Raw genomic sequence first — 23322 nt, 5'->3', positions numbered from 1 at the left:
GGAAAAAAGAACAAGTTTGCCCTAAATCATGAGGGGACAAAGCCAACAAGTAGAAGAAGGTGATCTGGTCAGATAAGACTATAATGTAATTTTTTGGTCTACAATGAAAGTGCTATGTGTAGGAGAACATGACCTAGAAAACACCATCACAACTGTGAAACACAGTGTTGACAGCATCATGTTGTGGGAACTCCTCTTGTTAGAGAGACAGATAAGTTGTTCAGCTTTTAGGTGAAGATGAATGGAGTTAAATATAGGTCAGTATTACAAGAAAACCTGTTGGAGACTGCATACAACTTGGGACTAGAGGTTCACATTCCAGCAAGACAGTTACTCAAAACGTACAGATGGTTTAGATAAATATTGAAAACCCTGTACTATTTTCCTTCCACTTGATAATCATATAGTAGTTTCAATACTGAGTAGTCCATCTTACATTCAGAACCTAATAAACTTTATTGAACTTTGTAGTAGTCAAATGAATAAACATAAAAAAGGTCAAGGGGTGTGAACACTTCTGTAAAGTACCGTCTTTGCTTTGAGGAAATGAGAACAGACACGACACAGAGGTACAGATTTCACTGTTGGAGCAATCGTTATTGAAGGTGATGAGCAAGCAGAGAGGGGAGCGGGGAGGGTGGAGACAAGAGAGTCACAAAGAGAAGGGATCGGAGTAGAATGAGCACTACACTGCCTCTTCTTTCTTTTCCAGCATTCTCCAGGAAAAAAGCAGCATCACTACAGCCCCTATTAGACAGGACTATTTGTGTGTGTCTGATCATAGAGACGACCCACATCCATCTGCGTCCACTCAAGCTGTGCAGTCTGTCTACACTGAATGACAGAGAGGGAGACAAGAAGAACCAGGGGAAATCTGAGGGGAGGCAGATCTAGTTTACTCTGCTGCAAGCCTGAAGAAGGGATGGATTTCCACACAAAGTGACCAGACAGAAGCTAAACTGCAAGTATTAAGGTCTGTAACAATTTCATTTTTTATCATGCGTGGTGAAATAATTTGGATACTTTAAATGTGAAGTTTCTAAACTGTTTAGCGAGAGGAAATATGAGCAACGAAAGGAGCTAATTTGGTATGCAAAAGGGGATTCCTGGGGTTTACAAATAACAGGAACAGTAGTGTGGTGTTGGAAGAGATGAGGAAGAAAATCAGTGAATATGAACTCTAATGCTTCAATGTGTTGCTGCATCCAGTAAACAAGGTTAATGTAAGAGCGGGGGAAATATTCATGTATGCATCCATTCACCAACTTGGGGAAAAGAACCAGCTTTTAATGGGGCAGTGGAAGGGAGAAAATAATTGGTCATGAGTGGGGCGATTGTATCCCTAGAGGGGGAGGAAAAGATGGAAGTGTCCTCTCAGAGTAATGAAAACAAAACAAGGTTTTGTTTGTGTTTAAAATTTAGTATGACTCACCAGGCACACTCAGAAAGTAATAAACAGAAAGTAAAAGGGCTGCTCAAAGACACTGTGTCAGAATCAAACTTGAAGTTGCAGCTATACTCTGAAGTCTAAGGGGTAATTAATAGATATGAGAGGAAGGTGCAAAAGAACACTCCACCAGAGGGATGATATTAAACAAACACACACACACACACACACACACACACACACACACACACACACACACACACACACACACACTCACACATCAAAGTAATATAGCTCATTATCCACACTGGCCACTGACCAAAAAATACCACGTCCAACACTTGTTATTCAAACAGATCACAGTTCCTGACAGTCTGCATGGGTGTCAGCTCATTTTACCTAACTGTCAATTATCATAAGCATTTTGCAGCTCCTCTGAAACATCGCCCCAATATGCACCTTTTGAAATCTACGCATTTAATTCCCTGAATATCTGAGAGAATCAAATAACAGCCCCGCTTACTGAGGTGCCTGACCCCAGCCGCAGCTCTGAGTGCATTCAGGTGTGCTGCTGAGAGAAAGAAAAAAAAAGCAATGAATAAACTGCCAAGACTATTTTTCTGTGGATCACATCACAAACATCTCTTTTTCTAAACTAGGAGCCCTGTTGGTTTTTCATTGGCAATCCGAATTGGAGAGAAACTAATTGTTATTTAACAAAAGAAAATGCATGAAGGGCTGTGATGCTGATTGAAGCATCACTTTTCTTTACACTTTGATCATCCCTGCATATCTCTAACCTCTGCATGGGTTATCTGTGGCATTTGGGTCCTGCAGGAGTTGTTTGGAATTCATGAGGTTGAGGTCTGTTTTCAGTTGATCTGGTTCAGAAGATTGGATGTTTAACATGGTTGGAATTCAGGCTACCTTTATCTCCTGCTTTTTAAGTTGAATCTGGTGTTTGAGCTGAAGTTGCATATCTGCAAGGGATGAAAAGTTTTGACATTATCATAGGTGTGCGAGCATATGCACTGATTATAAGCCTTTCCTACCCTTTAGCTTTAGGCTCAGCTTTTATATTGTTATATTGCAGCCATGCAGTGGAAGTGCAGTATGAGAATTTATTAACACACACTCAGAGGAAACGACCCAAATGCCGTGACATTTGGCCGCATCTAGATCTTGTGCATTATTCATGAGTGAAAGATCTGACAGCAGGACTGATCAGACGGTGAGAACAGGCCCATCTGGAAAGTCTGCATTTCAGTAAATATTTGCAAACTCTACAAGCATTTTGACAATTGGAGTAATCTCAAGGGCTACTTTGTGTGGCAGATATCCCAAAGCCTAATTAGAAACAGCAGGGAGTTCCAGACATACTGTTTATCACTTAAAGAAAACAACTTTTAGTAAAATTTGCAAAAATGTAGTAAAAAAAGAACAAATAAAAAAGTAAATGTAGCTCAGTTGTTTCCAATTATTGTGATGTCAATATTACGTTTGGGGTGAACCAGCAAAACAGGATTGGGTTATAGGTTTCACCCAGCATGCTGGGTTCGGTTTTAAGTCCCCCAACAATGACTTTAAGTGTCTTGTGGCTAATGTTAAGGCTACCAAATGAGCTTTCAACAATAATGACAAGCTTGGTTTAAAAAACTTAACATTTAATGGTTAATGTTTAAAAAATGAAGTATGTTTTTAGGTTAATTCTGCATATAAAATTTCATATTTCAAAAAATATATAAAATAATTGAACTTATTAACACTGTTGTGAACTGTGATTGTGGAGGACCCAAACACAACTCTGCTTTAATAAAGAAAAAGTCAACTTACAAACAGCAGTATACAAAACAGTCAAATCCTTTGACCAAATTTGAACATAACTAGCGACAGGTTTCACAAGCTACTTAGGCTGTCATCTTAAATGATCAAACTCATTCTCTAAAGTCAAAACACAACCCATTGACATTAAAATTATTGTAAGGCGTAACTTACCAGCATTTCTTATTTCATTTTGTGGGATAGGTTCAGTAAACTATGATCAGTTCATTGCAAAATTCAAAGTTATGATTCTCCTCCAAACCGGGGCACAGTTTCTGACCCAATGTTTGGTTAAAACTACCTAAACTCTGCCCCAAAAGCAAAACTTATGCAGTTTTTGAGTAAGAAAGGACATATAAGAGGGATAACATAACTGAATACACACAAGACAGTGACACTGAAGAAGATTAAACATGGAGGGGAAAAAATGAAAGGCGTGCAGAAGATAGTTTGAGAAAGTGGAGCAAAGGAAGCTATGCGGTGCAAAGTCTCAGGAGGAGATTTGGCTGAATGTACTTCTCTAGCAGAGGATGGGCCTGTTTGAAGAGACTGAGCAGATGAAGGAGAAGCTTGAGCCTCAGGAGTCAAAGCTCACTGTACATACTGATGGATGGGAGACAAAACATACCAAAGCTTAACTCTACAGGACTCCTGGAAGAGATTTTTCATTGGTAGACAGGCTAGCTTAAAGGACTTGACAAAGCAGAGAACAGTGTGCTGACAGTAAAATAGCTGTTGAACAAAGTCCTTTCTGGGAGTGAAGAGCAGGAAGGAGTACTTCTGCAAAGAGCCACTGATGGGCTGCAGGCTGGGATATTTAATGTAAGAAGAAATAAGAAAATCAGAACGGTGACAACCCAAACTGACTAAAAATACATACGCTTAACTCTTCTAGTGAAGCGAATAGATTTATTTTATAACTTGATTCAGAGTTGAGATTCAAGTCACATAATGTAAAGCCCAGGGAAGTTTATCGTAAGGGAAATGTGCTCAATCGAATTATTTCTTTCAGTGGAGCAGCAGCAGCTCCATAAACTTTTTCTCCTGTAGGCAGACCCTCTGAAAACTGAAGACACATTGGATTTCAAGAAGCTTAAAGAAAAGTGCAAGGCAGCAGAGATCACAAAGATAGTCTGAGAAGAGACCAAACATCTTTAATTGTTGGACATTCAAACACCTGTTTGAAACTAAACTCCAAGTTGCCCCCATCTTTCAGCTTTAGGTGAAGAACAAGCTTTACAGTCTCCAAATGAAAACATCATATGTAAACTTTCTATCAACAGTTGAAAAGTTCAGTTGCCCATATACAGGTCCTTCTCAAAATATTAGCATATTGTGATAAAGTTCATTATTTTCCATAATGTCATGATGAAAATTTAACATTCATATATTTTAGATTCATTGCACACTAACTGAAATATTTCAGGTCTTTTATTGTCTTAATACGGATGATTGTGGCATACAGCTCATGAAAACCCAAAATTCCTATCTCACAAAATTAGCATATTTCATCCGACCAATAAAAGAAAAGTGTTTTTAATACAAAAAACGTCAACTTTCAAATAATCATGTACAGTTATGCACTCAATACTTGGTCGGGAATCCTTTTGCAGAAATGACTGCTTCAATGCGGCGTGGCATGGAGGCAATCAGCCTGTGGCACTGCTGAGGTCTTATGGAGGCCCAGGATGCTTCGATAGCGGCCTTTAGCTCATCCAGAGTGTTGGGTCTTGAGTCTCTCAACGTTCTCTTCACAATATCCCACAGATTCTCTATGGGGTTCAGGTCAGGAGAGTTGGCAGGCCAATTGAGCACATTGATACCATGGTCAGTAAACCATTTACCAGTGGTTTTGGCACTGTGAGCAGGTGCCAGGTCGTGCTGAAAAATGAAATCTTCATCTCCATAAAGCTTTTCAGCAGATGGAAGCATGAAGTGCTCCAAAATCTCCTGATAGCTAGCTGCATTGACCCTGCCCTTGATAAAACACAGTGGACCAACACCAGCAGCTGACACAGCACCCCAGACCATCACTGACTGTGGGTACTTGACACTGGACTTCTGGCATTTTGGCATTTCCTTCTCCCCAGTCTTCCTCCAGACTCTGGCACCTTGATTTCCAAATGACATGCAGAATTTGCTTTCATCCGAAAAAAGTACTTTGGACCACTGAGCAACAGTCCAGTGCTGCTTCTCTGTAGCCCAGGTCAGGCGCTTCTGCCGTTGTTTCTGGTTCAAAAGTGACTTGACCTGGGGAATGCGGCACCTGTAGCCCATTTCCTGCACACGCCTGTGCACAGTGGCTCTGGATGTTTCTACTCCAGACTCAGTCCACTGCTTCCGCAGGTCCCCCAAGGTCTGGAATCGGCCCTTCTCCACAATCTTCCTCAGGGTCCGGTCACCTCTTCTCGTTGTGCAGCGTTTTCTGCCACACTTTTTCCTTCCCACAGACTTCCCACTGAGGTGCCTTGATACAGCACTCTGGGAACAGCCTATTCGTTCAGAAATTTCTTTCTGTGTCTTACCCTCTTGCTTGAGGGTGTCAATAGTGGCCTCCTGGACAGCAGTCAGGTCGGCAGTCTTACCCATGATTGGGGTTTTGAGTGATGAACCAGGCTGGGAGTTTTTAAGGCCTCAGGAATCTTTTGCAGGTGTTTAGAGTTAACTCGTTGATTCAGATGATTAGGTTCATAGCTCGTTTAGAGACCCTTTTAATGATATGCTAATTTTGTGAGATAGGAATTTTGGGTTTTCATGAGCTGTATGCCAAAATCATCCATATTAAGACAATAAAAAACCTGAAATATTTCAGTTAGTGTGCAATGAATCTAAAATATATGAATGTTAAATTTTCATCATGACATTATGGAAAATAATGAACTTTATCACAATATGCTAATATTTTGAGAAGGACCTGTAGATATAAATATATCACTAAAATTCAACTGTTGCTTCTGAAAAACTGCTTAAAATACCATGACAATATTGACATGGCACACAAACTTTGATGTTTTTTAATTATTTGTTCAGCTGCAGGGTGAGAAAGATACATGACTGAATGCCAAATAAAATATTTGTCCAACATCAGATAGTGCAAGTAGCTAAAATATGGTCCGTCAACCTGGTCTCACGGGATGACAAAGATAAAAAAGCCAGTTAATTATATGTTATCAACATAAGTTTTAGTGACCCTCAGCACCCTTTCTTCACAGTAATGCATTTGAGTAGGAGGTTTATTTTATTCTTGCAAAAACCATCAGTTTTAACTAGCAAAAACAGAAAGAAAAAATAAGTTAGAAAAGTAGAAAAAAATCATCTGCAGTTTGTGTTGGATGTGGTCAGAGTTTTTATTTTATCTCAAAATGTGGTCAAGATTTCTCAACATAAACAAACAGAAAGGGAAACAAAAAAGCAATTCAAGAAGAAATCAAATCAAACACTGAGTTGGACAGGAGACAAACTTGGTCTGTAACACTTGTCATACATGCATATATATATATATATATATATATATATATATATATACACACACATATATATCAGCACACTTCACAACTTGTATTATGACTTTATGTTTGTTACACTGAGATATCTCGACAGAGGTCACTGAGTACTCTGCGCGCATGGATTGCAAAACGGAGAGCACAGTTTATCAAACCATGCAGACAGATTGCAGAAACTGAGAGCACAGTTTAGTAAAGCGTGAGCATGGATTTCAACCGGCTTTGTTTTTTTTCACTCTGCAGATTTTAGGGTTGTGGGTTGGTGGGAAATCTTAAACTTTCTAAGTTGGAATTCCAACTTTACAGGACGTCTTTCTGATAATATTGCTAACCTGAATCTTAAAAATGCCACCTTCTAAAAACTAAGTATACAAACAGTAGTTTAGGCAATTAAGCAGTGCCTGTAGGTAAAAATTTATAAAAAAAACAAAAACACAACAAAATTAAAGAGTACAAATTTTGTTGCACTACTGTTTTAAAACCTCTGTCACTATGGGGTGATACTAAGAAAACATAGGGATTACTGAAGTGATACTTAATAAAACTCCTGTTCTAGCTAATAATAATAATAATGATAATAATATAATATAGACTTTATTGATCTCACAGTGGAGAAATTGTGCTCTGCATTTACTTCATCCCTTAGGGACCAGTGGGCTGCCATTGCACAGCGCCCTGGGTGTATTCAGGGTCTTGCTCAGGGCCCCAGAGTGACAGGCTGTGGGATGCAAACATGCCCTGCTCTCTAACCACTAGGCCGCCACTCCACCCAATACACACAGGGACTGCTATACAGTCAGTAAAGCTAATTGAGACAGTTGTGGCAGTTGCTAATATAAAATGCTAATCACAGCCTAAAGTGCAAATTCTAAATAATTTTGTCTTTTGTTTAAAATTAATAAAATCAGCAGCTGGTCTCTCACACAGAGAGTCATTGCCTCTGCAACTCAGGTAAACAATCAATGACTCCTCCCTGCAAGAAAACAACATAAAATATTGAATGCTGTACATTTGTCAGAAGGGCAGGTCTTTATTAAAAGCTGAGATTGAAAATTTGTCACTAATCTCATCAGTGCTTTTCTACTTAGGATGCATTACTGTTTAGAGGTGCTGTTCTACTTGTTGAAACAGTAAAGAGACAGATGACAGCCAGATGGCCCTCTTAGGATCATGCACCTTTAAGAGAAAAGACGGCACATTATCAGAAGAGGGCATAACAACTCGGTCTTGCAGACTGCAGTAAAACACTGATCTTCTGTCTGATGCAAGGTTCCTCTTCAAGGAGCAATTTAACTCTCATCTTCACTCAAGCACTCACTCCTTCCTTGAAGTACGGGGGTAGAGAGCAGGTTATGTCACGGATTACATTTATAGATTTGTAGGCGATATACAGGAAAGGGGAAAAAAAATAATATTATTATTAACAAAATTTTTCCTCAAATTGTCCTTGTGTTTCCTACCTTACATTTGTTGCTTTTCCTTGGAAAATTAAAACCAGCGGTATTTACTGTGCGTAGGCAGGTGTGTAAACGCACGTCTAACCTCTTCAGACTCTCTGGGACTGCGTGGCGTGCCCTCTTAAAGTAGATTAGCTTGAAAAAGAACTGTGTGTACGTCGTTGCCTGGATACAAAAAGCATCATTAGGCACAATTATTAGCCACTTCAGTACACAATAAACAAGCTTCATCGCTGATTTGAAAACAACACATCACGTAGGACCACATTGTATACAGAGCAGCAAAGAGGGGCGTGGAAAGAAGGCAAGGGCAAAGGTCGAGACCACGAAAAGGTGTCATTGAAGAAAACCCATTGGTAAAAAATTTATGGGGTATACTTCAAAAGCAGATGGTTAAATAATGTCGGGAACAAAATCCTAAATTTTATTTGTCTGGGCAGCGACTGAATAATTTAAAAAAATCTGGAGAGAGACAAACTATAGAAACAAACAAATGATCGGCCCAGTTTGGCCATGGAGATCAGTTGATAAAGAAAACAAGAGTCAGGGCAAGAGCGTGCCCAGTAAAATAAGAAAAAAGGCAGCCCAACTCATCCATCCTCATTATGCTGTGTGCCTGCCTGCAGCTACTTTGGGCTTCAAATTAAAGAGAGCAGAGTTCTTGTCAAATACACAATCCAGAGAGAAAGAGATGAAAGGAACTTGAAGGCTGAAATAAAACAGTTTGGGGACAGCGGGGTTCGCTTAAACTTTCTGCAAGTATTCTTCCACATGAATGGTAATGCTCACTAAAAGGTTCTATAATCCCCTGTAAGTGAATTAAAAAGGCTTAATAGTCCATTTGACGAAATTGTCAAACTCAGGGGCGTGACAATAACAGACGATATGTCTCTATTTGCACAATTTAGCTTAAATAGGGCAATAATATATATAGCTGGTAGTTTAGTATTTTTTCTGGATTTGATGTTGCTTCCCTTCTTACCTTGTGTCTAAAACACAGGTTTCAGCTGCAGTCTGGTTTGGTTGGAAAGAAGAGGTTTTGTCACAGCTTATTGTTATGTTATTGTTTCAGGCTGGTCCATCATCCCACTCAAAATTAAACATGCAAATGTGTAAACAAGGTGTTTTGTTTTTTGTGGAAAATGCATCTTCCCTCTTTTTTTACCATGCCTTAAAACTAATTTAGGTTTCATTGTGGTCACATAATGCCTCGTTGCTTAATTTAGAAAAAGTAAATGTTTAATTTAGGAACATTTATTTGAGTTTAAAAATATATATATCTTTCCAGTTAAAAAGATAGTTTACTTAGTCACTGGTGCATCAGTTATTAGAAATTCCAATAAAGTAAATTTAACCTATTAAATGAATATTTTACTTTGTTATGTTATTTATCATATTTTTTTAATTAGCAATCAATTGTCGTCCTGGGTATAAATATGAGGTGACAGAGAGGGAAATTTCTCCTAGCCACTCCTCAAATGGGACAGACAGGAAAACATTCTATTCAAGTTAGGCAGCTGTATTTAAAGCAAAAAAGCAGTTTGTCTAAATGGCAAATATCTACAGTTAAAATCTAAAAAAGGTTAAACCATTAAAACTGCGACAAACTATGCTAGATAACGACCCAAGCTCATCTTGCACAGAAATAGGAGGATAGTTAGGGACACATCAGAGCTCGCTGTTTGAGAATTGATGTTATTTTTTCCAGTTTAAGATTATGCTACTACAATAAAATATATTTCCTTCTACATTTTTTGGGGTGCTATTGTTTTAGTAACAGTTTCCTCCAGGCATCCTAGCTATGTGATTACAACAATGAAAACTGCTGTCCCTGAGAGAGAGAGGAGTAGGAGTAAAACGGGGGGAAAGAATACCTGTGCGAGAGATTCTATTGGCTGAAACTGTTACTAAGTGGACTTACAGCTTCATTTTGCAAGACAGCAAAAATACTCCATGAACAGAAAGGACAACCTTGAGACTGTAGGTAAAGTTTATGTGTGAGGAGTAGGATGCAAGCAGGAGGAGAAACTATCAATACAAAAGGTGGTAATTCTGAGAATGGACGCCTACTTCAGGGGAGAGCAGGAAATATTTATAAGCAAACAAAAAAAAAAGCAAGAGTGTAACCGCAAAATTTCGAGGAAGAGCAGTACAACCTATGAGACTTAAAATAAGGAATCTTTCTCTTAAAGTAAAATTGGATGCTGTTGTGTTTTAGAAGCTAAATTCTCTGATATCATCACAGCTCTATCAGTGGAATTTTATCTCTTATTCTTTGAAGTGGCCTAATTTGACAAAGAATTCTCCTACTGACCTTTCCTTGCAGTTTCATACTACAGGACTGTAATACTGATTTGACTTAATAATCCATTGTGCTAACATTAGAAGTCATAGTTGCATTGTTGTCTATCTTATTAAATTCATCAGCACTGTTGGCATTTTACCATATTCGTAAAAAAGCTTCTTCTAGATCATTAGAGAGTTTTATAAACTGCAAGCATCTCAGTGTTTTCTGTGTTATTATTGCATCTTAGGTCTGGATCTTAAACAAGTTATGAAATATCTGTGCAGAGTCTCGTATTAAAAAACTATTCACAGTAACATGTTCATATAATAACTTTTTTACAGGCCACAAAGCTTTGCAATGTTTCTATTGGTTAAGTTTAAGTTAATTAATGTATTCATCATTAATATATATTACTCAAATTAAATAGAGAGCGAGTAACTTGATGCAAGAATCCTTCATGAGGACTAGTAGACGTCGCCCGGTACGCGGAGCCAGGGTCCCACCCTGGAGCCAGACCTGGAGTCAGGATTCGCCAGAGAGCACCTGGTGGCCGGGTTGCTCCTCGCGGGACCCAGCCGGGCCAAACCCAAACGAGAGACGCGAGGCCATCCTCCAGTGGGCCCACCACCTGCAGGGAGAACCGTGAGGGACCGGGGCATAGAGGATTGGGCGGCGGACGAAGGTGGAGACCTCAGCGGCCCGATCCCCGGATGCTTAGCCTGGCTCTAGGGACATGGCATGTCACCTCGCTGGGGGGGAAGGAGCCTGAGCTGGTGCTGGAGGTCGAGAGATATCGACTAGAAATAGTCGGGCTCGCCTCCACGCACAGCGTGAGCTCTGGAACCCATCTCCTCGAGAGGGGCTGGAGTCTCTTCTACTCTGGAGTGGCCCACAGGGAGAGGCGGCAGGCTGTGGTCGGTTTGCTTGTTGCCCCCCAGCTCAACCGTCTCATGGTGGGGTATACCCCAGTGGATGAGAGGGTCGCATCCCTGCGCCTTCGGGTTGGGCACAGGTCTCTGACTGTCGTCTCGGCCTACGGGCCGAGCGGTAGTGCGGAGTACCCGGCCTTCTTGGCGTCCCTGTCGAGGGTGCTGGATAGTGCCCCTCCCAGGGACTCCATTATTCTGCTGGGGGACTTCAACGCCCACGTGGGAAACGACAGTGACACCTGGAGAGGCGTGATCAGGAGGAATGGCCTCCCCGATCTGAATCTGAGTGGTGTTTCGTTATTGGACTTCTGTGCTAGTCACGGATTTTCCATAATGAACACCATGTTCAGGCATAAGGGTCTCCATCAGTGCACTTGGCAACAGGACACCCAAGGCAGGAGGTCAATGATCAACTTTGTTGTCGTATCGTCAAACCTTCGGCCGCATGTTTTGGACACTTGGGTGAAGAGAGGGGCTGAGCTGTCCACTGATCACCACCTGGTGTTGAGTTGGATCCGCTGGAGGAGGAGAAAGCCAGACAGACTTGGCAGGCCCAAGCGCATAGTGAGGGTCTGCCGGGAACGTCTGGCGGAGCCCTCGACCAGGGATGTATTCAACTCCCACCTCCGAGAGAGCTTTGACCAGATTCCGGGGGATGTTGGAGACAGAGTCCGAGTGGACCATGTTCTCGGCATCTATTGTCGATGCTGCTGCCCGTAGCTGCGGCCGTAAGGTCTTCAGTGCCTGTCGCGGCGGCAATCCCAGGAGCCTGGGAGGAGTTCGGTGAGGCCATGGAGAAGGACTACCGTTTGGCCTCGAAGAGATTCTGGAAAACCGTCCGGTGCCTCAGGAGGGGGAAGCAGTGCTTCGCCAACACTGTTTACAGTGGGGGTGGGAGGCTGCTGACCTCGACTAAGGACATTATCGGGCGGTGGAAGGAGTATTTCAAGGATCTCCTCAATCCTGCCATCACGCATTTCCTGGTGGAAACAGAGGCTGGGGACTCGGGGTTGGACTCTTTCATCACCCAGGCTGAAGTCACCGAGGTGGTTGAAAAGCTCCATGGTGGCAGGGCTTCGGGGGTGGATGAGATCCGCCCTGAGTACCTCAAATCTCTGGATGTTGTTGTTCTGTCATGGTTGACACGCCTCTTCAACATTGCGTGGTGGTCGGGGACAGTGCCTCAGGACTGGCAGACTGGGGTGGTGGTCCCCCTTCATAAGAAGGGTGACCGGAGGGTGTGTTCCAACTACAGGGGGATCACACCTGCCTCAAGTAGAAGAGTTCAAGTATCTCGGGGTCTTGTTCACGAGTTAGGGAAGAATGGAGCGGGAGATCGACAGACGGATCGGTGCGGCTGCCGCAGTGATGGGGGCACTGTGCTGGTCCGTTGTGGTGAAGAGAGAGCTGAGCCGAAAAGCGAAGCTCTCGATTTACTGGCCGGTCTACGTTCCTACCCTCACCTATGGCCATGAACTTTGGGTCATGACCGAAAGAACGAGATCCCGGATACAAGCGGCTGAAATGAGCTTCCTCCGTAGGGTGGCCGGGCACTCCCTTAGAGATATAGGTGAGGAGGTCGGCCATCTGGGAGGGGCCAAGGCCTGGAAGGGGTCCTCCACATCGAGAGGAGCCAGTTGAGGTGGCTCGGGCATCTATACTGGATGCCTCCTGGACGCCTTCCTCGGGAGGTGTTCCAGGCACGTCCCACCGGGAGGAGGTCCAGGGGACGGCCCAGGACATGCTGGAGGGACTATGTCTCTCGGCTGGCCTGGGAACACCTTGGGCTCCCCCCGGAAGAGCTGGAGGAGGTGTCTGGGGAGAGGGACGTCTGGGTGTCTCCGCTGAGTCTGCTGCCCCTGCGACCCGGTCCCGGATAAGCGGAAGATGAGGAGTACGAGTATGAGTAACTTGATGCATGTGTACATTCAACAGCTTTGGGAGTCCAAAAGCAATTAACACCCATCTGCAAATTGGAGTTAATGATGCTGATTGCTAATGTTTCCAGGAAAATAGCCAGATCTGTATAGTGCATGTTAATCCAGAACCTAATCTAGTTACTAATTCCGACACAAATTTTGTTCTGATTATACATTTTTCAGTGGCACTCTCCCACCTCAGAGCAAGAATATTTATAATAACAATTGGTAACAATTCTAGCAACTTTTCCAAAACGCATTTAGTGTTTTAAAGTGTTTTTTTTTTTTTTCTATTTACTACCTTTCCCTTCAGCGCATAAATATTGAAAATGCTTTGTTAATGTGGGCCCACACACTCAGTTAGTGCAGTTCAAATGGCTTGTGGAGAGCAAAAATATATTTCATCACTCCCCCGAATAACATGTAAGTGGCCAGGAATGAAGGCTATATGGGCCATGCTGAAAATGAAAAATGAAATAAAGAGAGAGAGAGAAAGAGGGAAAAAAGAAAAGACAAAGCTGACAGATGAGAGAAAAGTGAGCGCACACACAACTGCAAGATGAAAAGTGTGTGCTGACCTTTTGCTTTCATTCTTGTCATGGTCATTTATTCCTCCCTTTGAAGCGTCTCTCTCCTCGCTGTCATAAATCAAGTCAAGACACAAGAGCGCCATGAACCAAATACAAATCAGCCTCTCTCCCTCTCACAAACGTCTCCTCAGTCCTCACACTCAGTTCTGAGCAGTGATTTGTGATGGAACATTACGAACAGTAATAATACACCGAGGAGGAAGGTTGGAGTTAGGCTGTCATTGTAAAAACTGATTATGAGGGTTTAATTTCATCAGATAATGCCTTCATTTATGAGCAGACACTGCTGGAGGAAAGGGGTCTGACAAGCTTTTAATGGGACAATCGCTCCCCCTGCTGTTCATTAAAATAGTGGGTAAAAATTGGCTCAATGCTGAGGAAGACGTTTAGAGAGACATCGGCAGGTTTTAAAGGAATATTAACCAGAAGCAAACAGAAGCAAAGTTTGGAAATGGGACAGGAGCAGAATTCTTAAGAATTGCCGCCTCCCCAGGGAGAAACGTTTGACTTTATGGTGATAAATACGGATCAAAAAACACCGAGTGCATTAAAGAATGGGTTAAAACTTTAGATTTTCCGACAAGGGGTTCGTTTAGCCCTAAGATATTAAAATCCATTCATTTTAGTCTGTAGTACAGCTTTACTTTTCTTTACTGATCATGCCACTGCAATGTACTTGTAATTTTTTTGTACTTTTTTTCCATCATGTAAAGCACTGAAATGTGCTATATAAATTCTTGCCTTGTGTAATTTCATGTTTTATTTCATCAAAACCTTTTTAAAATTTTAGCCCACAACAAACAAAATCCGCAATGTATTTTATTAAGATGTTAAGTGATTACAAAACAGTACTGCATAATTATTAATTAGAAGGGAAAGCATACATGGCTTTCTAAATGTTGCAAATAGAAATCTGAAATGTCTACAATTTTGCACATTAAGAAACTGAAATCAGTCATTCTCATTCTTCTTTTGCAAAATAGCTCAACCTTAGTCAGGTTGGGTAGAGAGTGACTCTGGACTTGAATTTTCACATCCTTGCCACCCAACCTTGTGGTTGTCACGAAAAGGGTTAAGACACCAGGTCCTACATTTGATGATCTCTGGTTTTCCTGAAAGACAGTTTCTGTTCCCTGAGGCTTAAAGAAAGACATTTTAATAAAAAAGTTGTGTATCATCATAGAGAAAAGTGCTCTGACATGATCTGATCTGACATGCAGGAGCTATCTGGATTTCCTTTCAGTACAGGTAAAAGCTGATTGGAGGTTAGATGAGGATATTGGTGAATGCTCTTCTGTCAGCACGTATCTGACACTGTGAAATAGTAAGTCACTGAAAGCTCCATAATAAAAAAGAAAAGTTATCTTGAGGTTGTTTAAATAATTAATGTTGAACTCATTGGTCTCTGCTGCTTAGCTATAAAACTTTATTTCTTTCTTTCTTTCGCGCTGCATGCTGGGTGTTGGTGGTGATGGTGAGGCCGCACGTGGTGAGTCTGACAGAGTGGAAGAGTTGTCTCTAACAGTTTTTCTGACCTTTTATTTTTTTTATGTGTTGTTTTTTTTTTTTTATATCCTTTATTTTGTACTGATTCTAAGTCTCGGAGTTGTTGGATTTTTTTTTTTTTTTTTTAGCGCTTGTAGCGCTGTTTGTTTGCGGGGATGGTGTCTTTAGGGGCGCCGCCCCTCTCTTTAAGGAATGGGGTTCGGATTCAACCTGACCCGTCAATCTCAGTTGAGATAGTTCTCCTGGCTGTAGGAGATATTGTCAGTCACATCAATTTAATTTATGCTTCAAGAATGAATAAGGGAGTAGTGGTTTTTTTGAAAGAAGAACGCTTTGTTACTCAGTTGATTGTTAGCGGGGTGACAATAGGCGGAGAATACCTGCAGGTGTCCCCGCTTGCAGTGTCCTCCACCCGTGTGATTGTTTCGGGTGTGCCGCCCTTCATTCCGAATAACTTGCTGGAGAAAAGAACTCCAACGTTTTGGAAAACTTGCTAGCGGTTTCAAAACTGTGGGTTTGGGATGTAAGAATGATAAACTAAAACATGTCCAATCTTTTATGAGACAGGTGTTTATGTTTCTAAACTCTGCTTCACAAACGCTGGAAGTGTCTTTCAGAGTTAAATATGAGGAAGGATCTTATATGGTTTACGCGAGCACCGGAAACATGAAATGTTTTGAGTGTGGGGATATCGGACATAAACGAGCCGCTTGTCCGCACAAAAACCCGACAAGGCAGGTTGAGGTAAATCCAAATGGAGAAGTGTCGCTGGCTGCTGGTGTTCCTCCGGCTGCGGAGGGGGCGGTGCCTCCCCTGTCAACTGTCTCTGAGGCTGGGGAGGGAAGCAGCGATCTGGTTATACAGCCTGTTAAGAATGACCTTGAGAAAATTGGTATCGTTGTTCCAAAAGATTCCCTAATCTGTAGCAATTTTGATTTAGAAACAGATCCTACAGCTAACTCGAACCCTGGTGCTGCCGAGGCAGCGGTGCTGCCCGCAGGTGAGGGTGTAGCGGCCCAGCCTGCAGCTGAAGACAAACAGGTAGAAAATATGGAGTATGACAGTGATTCAGACAGTATTTCAATAGCAGATTCCCAAACATCCAGTGTTGATTTGTACACTTTGGATGAAATCAATGTTTTCCTCGATGAAACTTTTGGAAAACATGTTAAAGTTCTTGATTATTTTCCTGATGCGGAAAAAGTTATCAAGAGCGCTCTCATGGTACAGAAAATAGTAGATTTTAAAATGTTAGATGAAAAGAAAAGGTTCCGGTTAAAAAAGCACATGACAAATGTCCGGAAATAGTATTTAGCAAATAAAGGAAAAGGTTCAAAACGGTTAAAAATATAGAAATGAGACTGATTATAATACACTGGGTGGTCTTATTTTTGCTGTTTCTGTCTGTTTTCCCTCTCTGTTTCTCCTGTATGAATAATATCAGGGTGGGATCATTAAACATCAATGGTGGGAGGGATCCACAGAAAAGGATGGTTAGTTTAGAGCTGATTTTTCAAAAGAAGCTTGATGTTGTGTTTTTACAAGAGACACATACAGATCATGAAAATGAGGTAGAGTGGGGTATGAGTTGGAAAGGGAAATATTTTTTGTCTCACGGGACCAGGTCATCTGCTGGTGTAGCAATTTTATTTTCACCAAGACTGGATGCTAACATCATTTCCTGTATTGAGTTAATCCCAGGCAGGGTCCTGGGGATTAAAGTAGAGATAGAAAGTTTCTCTTTTTGCTTTATTAATGTTTATGCACCAAATCAGGGGGATAACAGGATGAAGACTTTTGAGAAAATATACAGTTTTTTGCAGCAGTCTAATCAAAATGAGTGTATTGTGATGGGTGGGGATTGGAACTGCACTATTCATTTTACAATAGATAGAACAGGAGAAGAACCTCATTTTCCATCATCTGCTAAATTGGCTCAGGTGATATCAGAGCTTCATTTGGTTGATGCTTGGAGGATTAAACATCCGCAAGCTAAACAATATACATGGGTAAAAATGAAAGAGGGGACAGTGAGTGGGGCCAGGTTGGACAGATTTTATATTTCAGAAATTCATAGAAATAGACTATCCAACTGCCTAATTTATCCAGTTGGTTTTTCTGACCATCATTTAGTTTGTATGGATTTCCTTTTTTCAACCACTACTAGATGCAGATCTTATTGGCATTTCAATATAAAACTACTTAAAGACAGTTTTTTTTGCCAAAGTTTTAGTAATTTTTGGCAGATATGGAAGGCAAGAAAATCAGGTTTTACATCCTTAACTGACTGGTGGGAGGTTGGAAAGGCTCAGATAAGAGTTTTTTGTCAACAATACACAAGCCATTCTACAATTAAAATTAAAAATGTGATTCAGAATTTAGAAATTGAAATAACACAGTTAGAAAATGATGTAGTTACAGAAATGGCTAATAATGAACAGCTTAAACATAAGAAAGATCAGTTAAGTTGTTTCTTGCATGAAAGATCTAAAGGGGCTTTAGTTCGTTCAAGGTTTGCTACCGTTAAGGATATGGATGCCCCTACATCCTTCTTTTTTAATTTGGAGAGAAATGTCAGCCAGACAAAGCAGATGATTTGTCTTCGGCTTCCAGATGGAACTCTGACCACTGATCCCACCATCATGAAGGAGCATGCAGTGACTTTCTATAGTGACCTTTTTAGACAGCAGGCCTGTAACAGCAGCTGTGTGGATGCTCTACTGGATGGTCTTCCTCAACTTTCTGCTGCAGATCAGGCAATTCTGGATGCTGAAGTTTCATTGGAAGAACTGACTGCTGCTGTTGGACAAATGGCTCCTGGCAAGACTCCAGGTCTAGATGGTTTGCCTGCAGATTTTTATAAACATTTTTGGAGGCTGTTGGGAGAGGACTTGTGGGAAGTGCTCAAGGAGTGCACCTTGACAGGTATCTTGCCACCATCCTGCCGGAAAGCTGTTCTTTCCTTACTTCCAAAAAAAGGAGACTTGACTTTGTTGAAAAACTGGAGACCCGTTGCCCTCCTTTGTGTGGATTATAAATTATTTTCTAAAGTGCTTTCGAATAGGTTGAAGAACATTCTTGAATTTATCATACACAGAGACCAGTCATATTGCGTACCTGACAGATCTATCATGGATAATCTTTTTCTTTTAAGAGATTTGTTTGACATTTGTAAACTTTATGAAATTGATGTTGGTATTATTTCTTTAGATCAGGAAAAAGCCTTTGATAGGGTTGATTATTGTTTTCTTTTTTCAACATTAAGAGCTTTTGGATTTGGTGATGGGTTTATTTCTTTGTTGGGTTTATTGTATAATGAAGTGTTTTGTGTTATTAAAGTTGGGGGAGGATTAAGCTGTCCAGTTAAAGTTCAGAGAGGTATTAGACAAGGATGTCCCATATCGGGACAGTTGTATTCTATTGCAGTTGAACCTCTTTTACACAAACTGCGCTCTACACTAACTGGTGTAATTCTCCCAGGTTTGTCAAATTATCCAAGTTTAGTGGTTTCTGCTTATGCTGATGATATAAACATTTTTATAAAAAATCAGAATGATGTAATGGGTCTTCAACATTGTTTGGAACTTTATGAAAAAGCTTCTTCAGCTAAAGTGAACTGGGAAAAAAGCTCTGCCTTAAAAATTGGTCCATGGACTAATAATAATCTCCCTAAATTACCAGGTAATATTCATTGGGTTAACCAAGGTTTAAAATTCTTGGGTGTTTTTTGGGGACGGATACCTTTTTAGGAAAAAATTGGGAGGGTTTAATGGAGAGAGTGTGTGCCAGATTATCCAAATGGAAATGGCTGCTGCCTCAGCTGTCTTACAGGGGAAGGTTTTTTTTTTGGTAGTTAATAACTTGGTTGCTTCGGCCCTCTGGCATAAACTGACATTGTTAACACCACCATTATCTCTCATACAACATCTCAAAAGGACTCTAGTGGATTTTTTCTGGTCTGGACGACATTGGGTGAGAGCTGCAGCCCTGTACCTACCAGTAGAAGAGGGAGGACAAGGACTCATAGATATAACCGCACGGATCACGGCTTTCAGGCTTCAGACAGCGCAGAAACTGTTATATGGTGTTGGATTACCATGGCTGGATACTGCACGTCTTCTTCTGAAGAAAGCAGGACGTATTGGATATGATAAACATCTCTTTTTGCTACGACAAAGATCCTTGGACTTGACTGGTCTTACTCCTTTTTATCAATCGGTATTAAATGCTTGGCAGATTCTCACCTTTGAGAGGAAGACTGATGCAACGCCAGGGATGTGGGTTTTTGAAGAACCTCTGTTTGAAAATAATTTCATTTCGTCACAGCTGTTTTCATCTGTTACTTTAAGATCTAAGATGAGAGAAGCAGGCTGTGTGAAGCTGGGTCATCTGATGAAGTTGTCTGTGTCCAGTCTCACTGAGAGTCTTGATGTGCGATCTAACAGATTTGTGTTAAGACTGAAAGAGGAAACCTGCGCTTCTCTGCCAGACTCCATCAGAGGTTTTGTTGCTAATAGTACTTTATTTGACCAATGGGATGATGAGTATGAGTATGTGTTTCCTTCCCTGATTGTCTCTCCTGCAGTGGACCAATGGCAGGATGAGCCAGGAAAACTGATGTCTCTACAGCATGCACCACTAGGTTGTTTTGAAGGCTTGGGGAAGAAAGTCTTGTACAATATCTGCGTGAAGGTTCTAAATTTACGGTTTCTGGCAGAGGTGAGGGTGTCAAAGTGGACTGGTTTTTTTGACACCAGCTCGACCCCAAGAGGCTGTTGGCGGTCCCTATACAAACCCCCTATTGAGAAACGGGTGGGTGACCTCCAATGGAGGATTGTGCATGGGGCCATAGCTACAAACAGGTATCTGGCACACCTTAATCCTGACATTAGTGTTGCCTGTCCTTATTGTTTGCAGGAGGAAACTTTGTATCATATTTTTGTTGAATGTTCAAGATTGAATCCTCTTTTTGTTCTCTTGAATCATTTGTTTGGTGGGTTTGGTGTACAGTTTTCTAACTGTATTTTTATTTATGGTCCACGGTATTGTGCAAGAAAGAAAGCTATTTACATACTTTTAAATTTTATTTCTGGGATGGCAAAATTAGCAATATGGATATCAAGAAAGAACAAAATTAATGGACATCAAACGGAAGACGTTTGTGTTTTATTTAAGCGACTAGTAGTTGCTCGTGTTCGTGTGGAATTTGAATTTGTTAAGTTGACAAAGAACATAGCTGTCTTTGTAAATAAGTGGGGTATTAATGATGTTTTGTGTTCAGTGGATGATGCATCTTTAGTTTTTGCTTTTTTATTTTTTTTATTTAGAATGTTCTTTTTGTTTTATGGATTATTATTTTGTGTTTTTTTATTGATGGTTAGAGTGTGAAATAAAGGTATTTTTAAACTCAAACTCTCTTTCTTTCTTTCTTTCTTTCTTTCTTTCCTTGTGAAAATGTCAGCCAGGATGTCAGGAATGGATGTCCTGCTGGTAGACAACAACAAGACCGGAGTCACCGCATTAGACAACGGAACTTTTCTCCGTTTCTCCCCGATGTCTGCCTCCACGTTGGAGACCGCCTCGTCCCCGGGACGCCAGGGGAACGTTTTCGTGTACGTGTGGCTCTTCCTGGGCCTCCTGGCCTTCCTGCTGACGCTGCTCATCATCTCCCTGCACAGGCTGAAGAACATCATCTCCTCCTCCGTCCCCGACTGCGGCAGCGAGGGAGGGAGCTCCTTCACCAACATGGAGATCTGCAGCGTCTCGTCTCAGAGGTCAACCATCTCCACACTTTCCACCTGAGGGAGCTCATAGCATGCAGACTCATGTTGAAATGTGCTGTTTTCTCTTTACAGGGCGAGGATGCATGACAGAAAAAAATGCCACAACATAACATGGTGGAATAGTATTATCCTCCCATGCATGCATATTTTATTCCTGGAGGTTCAGTGAATTTGGTGCGTATATACAACCTGTATTACCACCATGAAGATTTTAAGAGTTGAAAGTCAACATAACCCACTAAGCCTGACTTCAGCATTGAAAAATGAACCTGATGAATGCTTTTCCATTGCAGGGATGCACAAAGTGAGAGACACCTGTCTTTTTTTTTTTTACTCTTTTCAGTCATATTTACTTTAGAAGCTTTGTCTATATATATTGCACTGCAAAAACTAGCATCATAAGAAATTAAAGATCTCTACTTTGTAAAGAGGTGTGTGCATCTGTTGCAAGTATTTTGCGCCGTTTAAAACTGGTACATCACTCCAAAGACTGTGCAGACAGGAGGTTACACAGAGGAGAACATTTGACAATGGTTGCAGACATTTTGACAGGCACACAGTCTTTCGATGCAGCTACATACAGAACAGGTCAAAAGTAGCATAAGCTACGAGATGAAACTCCAGCCTTGATAGACAGGTATGCCAGGGATGACTTCTCCTGCCTGTCAGCTCCTGTAGCGCCTGATGCCGGTCTGCAACCAACCTGAAGCAGGAGGGTTCTCTGCAGCTGTCAGTCCTTATCCGTACTCCAGGATGAAAGTCCAACAAAGGTCGTTTCCCATGTTCAGCAAGTCAAGGAACTGTTTGGACAGTTTGGCAGAGTTTTAAAGAAAAAGAAAAGAGAGTGCTAGTTGAGGGTGCTGGAAATATAAAGCATATGCATCTAAGAACGAATGCTTTTCCACATATTTAATTTTTTTCTACACCAAACCCACCTGCAGTATTTGTTGCTAAAACTATCAATAATATTCTAAGGCCCTTTTGATACACTGTTTTTCCCACCAAATGTTTATTTTGATTTTATTTATTTTTTAATATTTGTTAGAGTTTCTTATTTCAGCGCTTAGCTCCATATTAATACCATTTGTTTCAGGTAAACTGAACTAGGTAGGACAAACTGACTTTAAAAGAAAGAATAAAACAGCTTTCAAAGACCCATTTCTCATCTGACTAAAGCACATGGTTCCAGCTACAGGCCAGCAAACTCTACATATTTAAGTTTGCAATGCAAGAACAGAAACGGCTTTTTCCTGGTATACTTCCTAAGCAACTACTTAATAGATAGATGGAACCTAATGGTTGTTAGAGAAACCAGGCGACTTCAACATGCTGCTGTTGTCTAACATTGAACTTTGGAGAAGTTGTCTCCCTTACTATTCTTCTCACTGTATGTGGTGACATGGTAAACTTGGGCCAAGCCTTGTCACTGTTCTAGTTGTTTAAAGCTTTTTAACTATTGCTCTAAATGTCAAGATGGACAAGTGAGTAGTTGTTTTCTAGTAGCAATTACCTGAATAATAAAGATCAACCCATGTCTGCCTTTGTTGATGAACGTTCTCTTGTGTTTCCCATATGGGGAAATGGGCGTGTATGTTATGCCATATTTAAGCAGGAAGTCAAGGTAAAGGTTTGAAACTCTCAAATTAACCTAAAAAGGTAAACTTTAGATTAAAAATGCTTTGTTTACATTTATTTTAGGGAGTTTTAGGTAAGTCAAGTAGCATTTGGAAATTTGTAAAACAAAATTTCCCTCACCGACTAAATTCACTCAAATTAAATTTTGGAATTCTTCAGACATTTTCAGAGTGAAATTATGCTTACTGCAATAAAATATAACTTTTCCCAGAATTTTTACATACCTGTAGCAGGGAAGCCAGTGGACAGGCACTGTGCTGTACAGGTCCTTCTCAAAAAATTAGCATATTGTGATAAAGTTCATTATTTTCTATAATGTAATGATGAAAATTTAACATTCATATATTTTAGATTCATTGCACACTAACTGAAATATTTCAGGTCTTTTATTGTCTTAATATGGATGATTTTGGCATACAGCTCATGAAAACCCAAAATTCCTATCTCACAAAATTAGCATATTTCATCCGACCAATAAAAAAAAGTGTTTTTAATACAAAAAACG

At 40.9% G+C, this 23322-nt stretch overlaps 1 protein-coding gene across 2 annotated transcripts; it reads left to right on the top strand.

Moving 5' to 3' along the window:
- Positions 1-644: 644 nt before the first annotated feature.
- Positions 645-21610, top strand: LOC124876050 (serine-rich and transmembrane domain-containing protein 1). Of its 2 annotated transcripts, none has more exons than XM_047378535.1 (2): positions 645-973; positions 20861-21610. In XM_047378535.1, the coding sequence occupies exon 2, from the start codon at positions 20866-20868 to the stop codon at positions 21199-21201; it is 336 nt and encodes a 111-aa protein (XP_047234491.1). In that variant the 5' UTR covers positions 645-973; positions 20861-20865; the 3' UTR covers positions 21202-21610. The 2 variants fall into 2 exon arrangements, with proteins under 2 accessions (XP_047234491.1, XP_047234490.1); XM_047378534.1 differs by lacking the exon at positions 645-973 and adding an exon at positions 15257-15382.
- The last annotated feature ends 1712 nt before the right edge of the window (positions 21611-23322 follow it).

This window comes from Girardinichthys multiradiatus, chromosome 11 (genome assembly GCF_021462225.1).
Source record: "Girardinichthys multiradiatus isolate DD_20200921_A chromosome 11, DD_fGirMul_XY1, whole genome shotgun sequence".
Classification (NCBI taxonomy): Eukaryota; Metazoa; Chordata; class Actinopteri; order Cyprinodontiformes; family Goodeidae; genus Girardinichthys; species Girardinichthys multiradiatus.
This window is presented reverse-complemented; position numbering and strand designations above follow the sequence as displayed.

Excerpts from the sequence above, each read along its gene's own strand:
- LOC124876050 (XM_047378534.1), top strand. The coding sequence starts at position 15,346 with ATGCTGGGTGTTGGTGGTGATGGTGAGGCCGCACGTG. Across the intron at positions 15,383-20,860 it reads TGATGGTGAGGCCGCACGTG|CCAGGATGTCAGGAATGGAT; the intron begins GTGAGTCTGACA and ends TGAAAATGTCAG.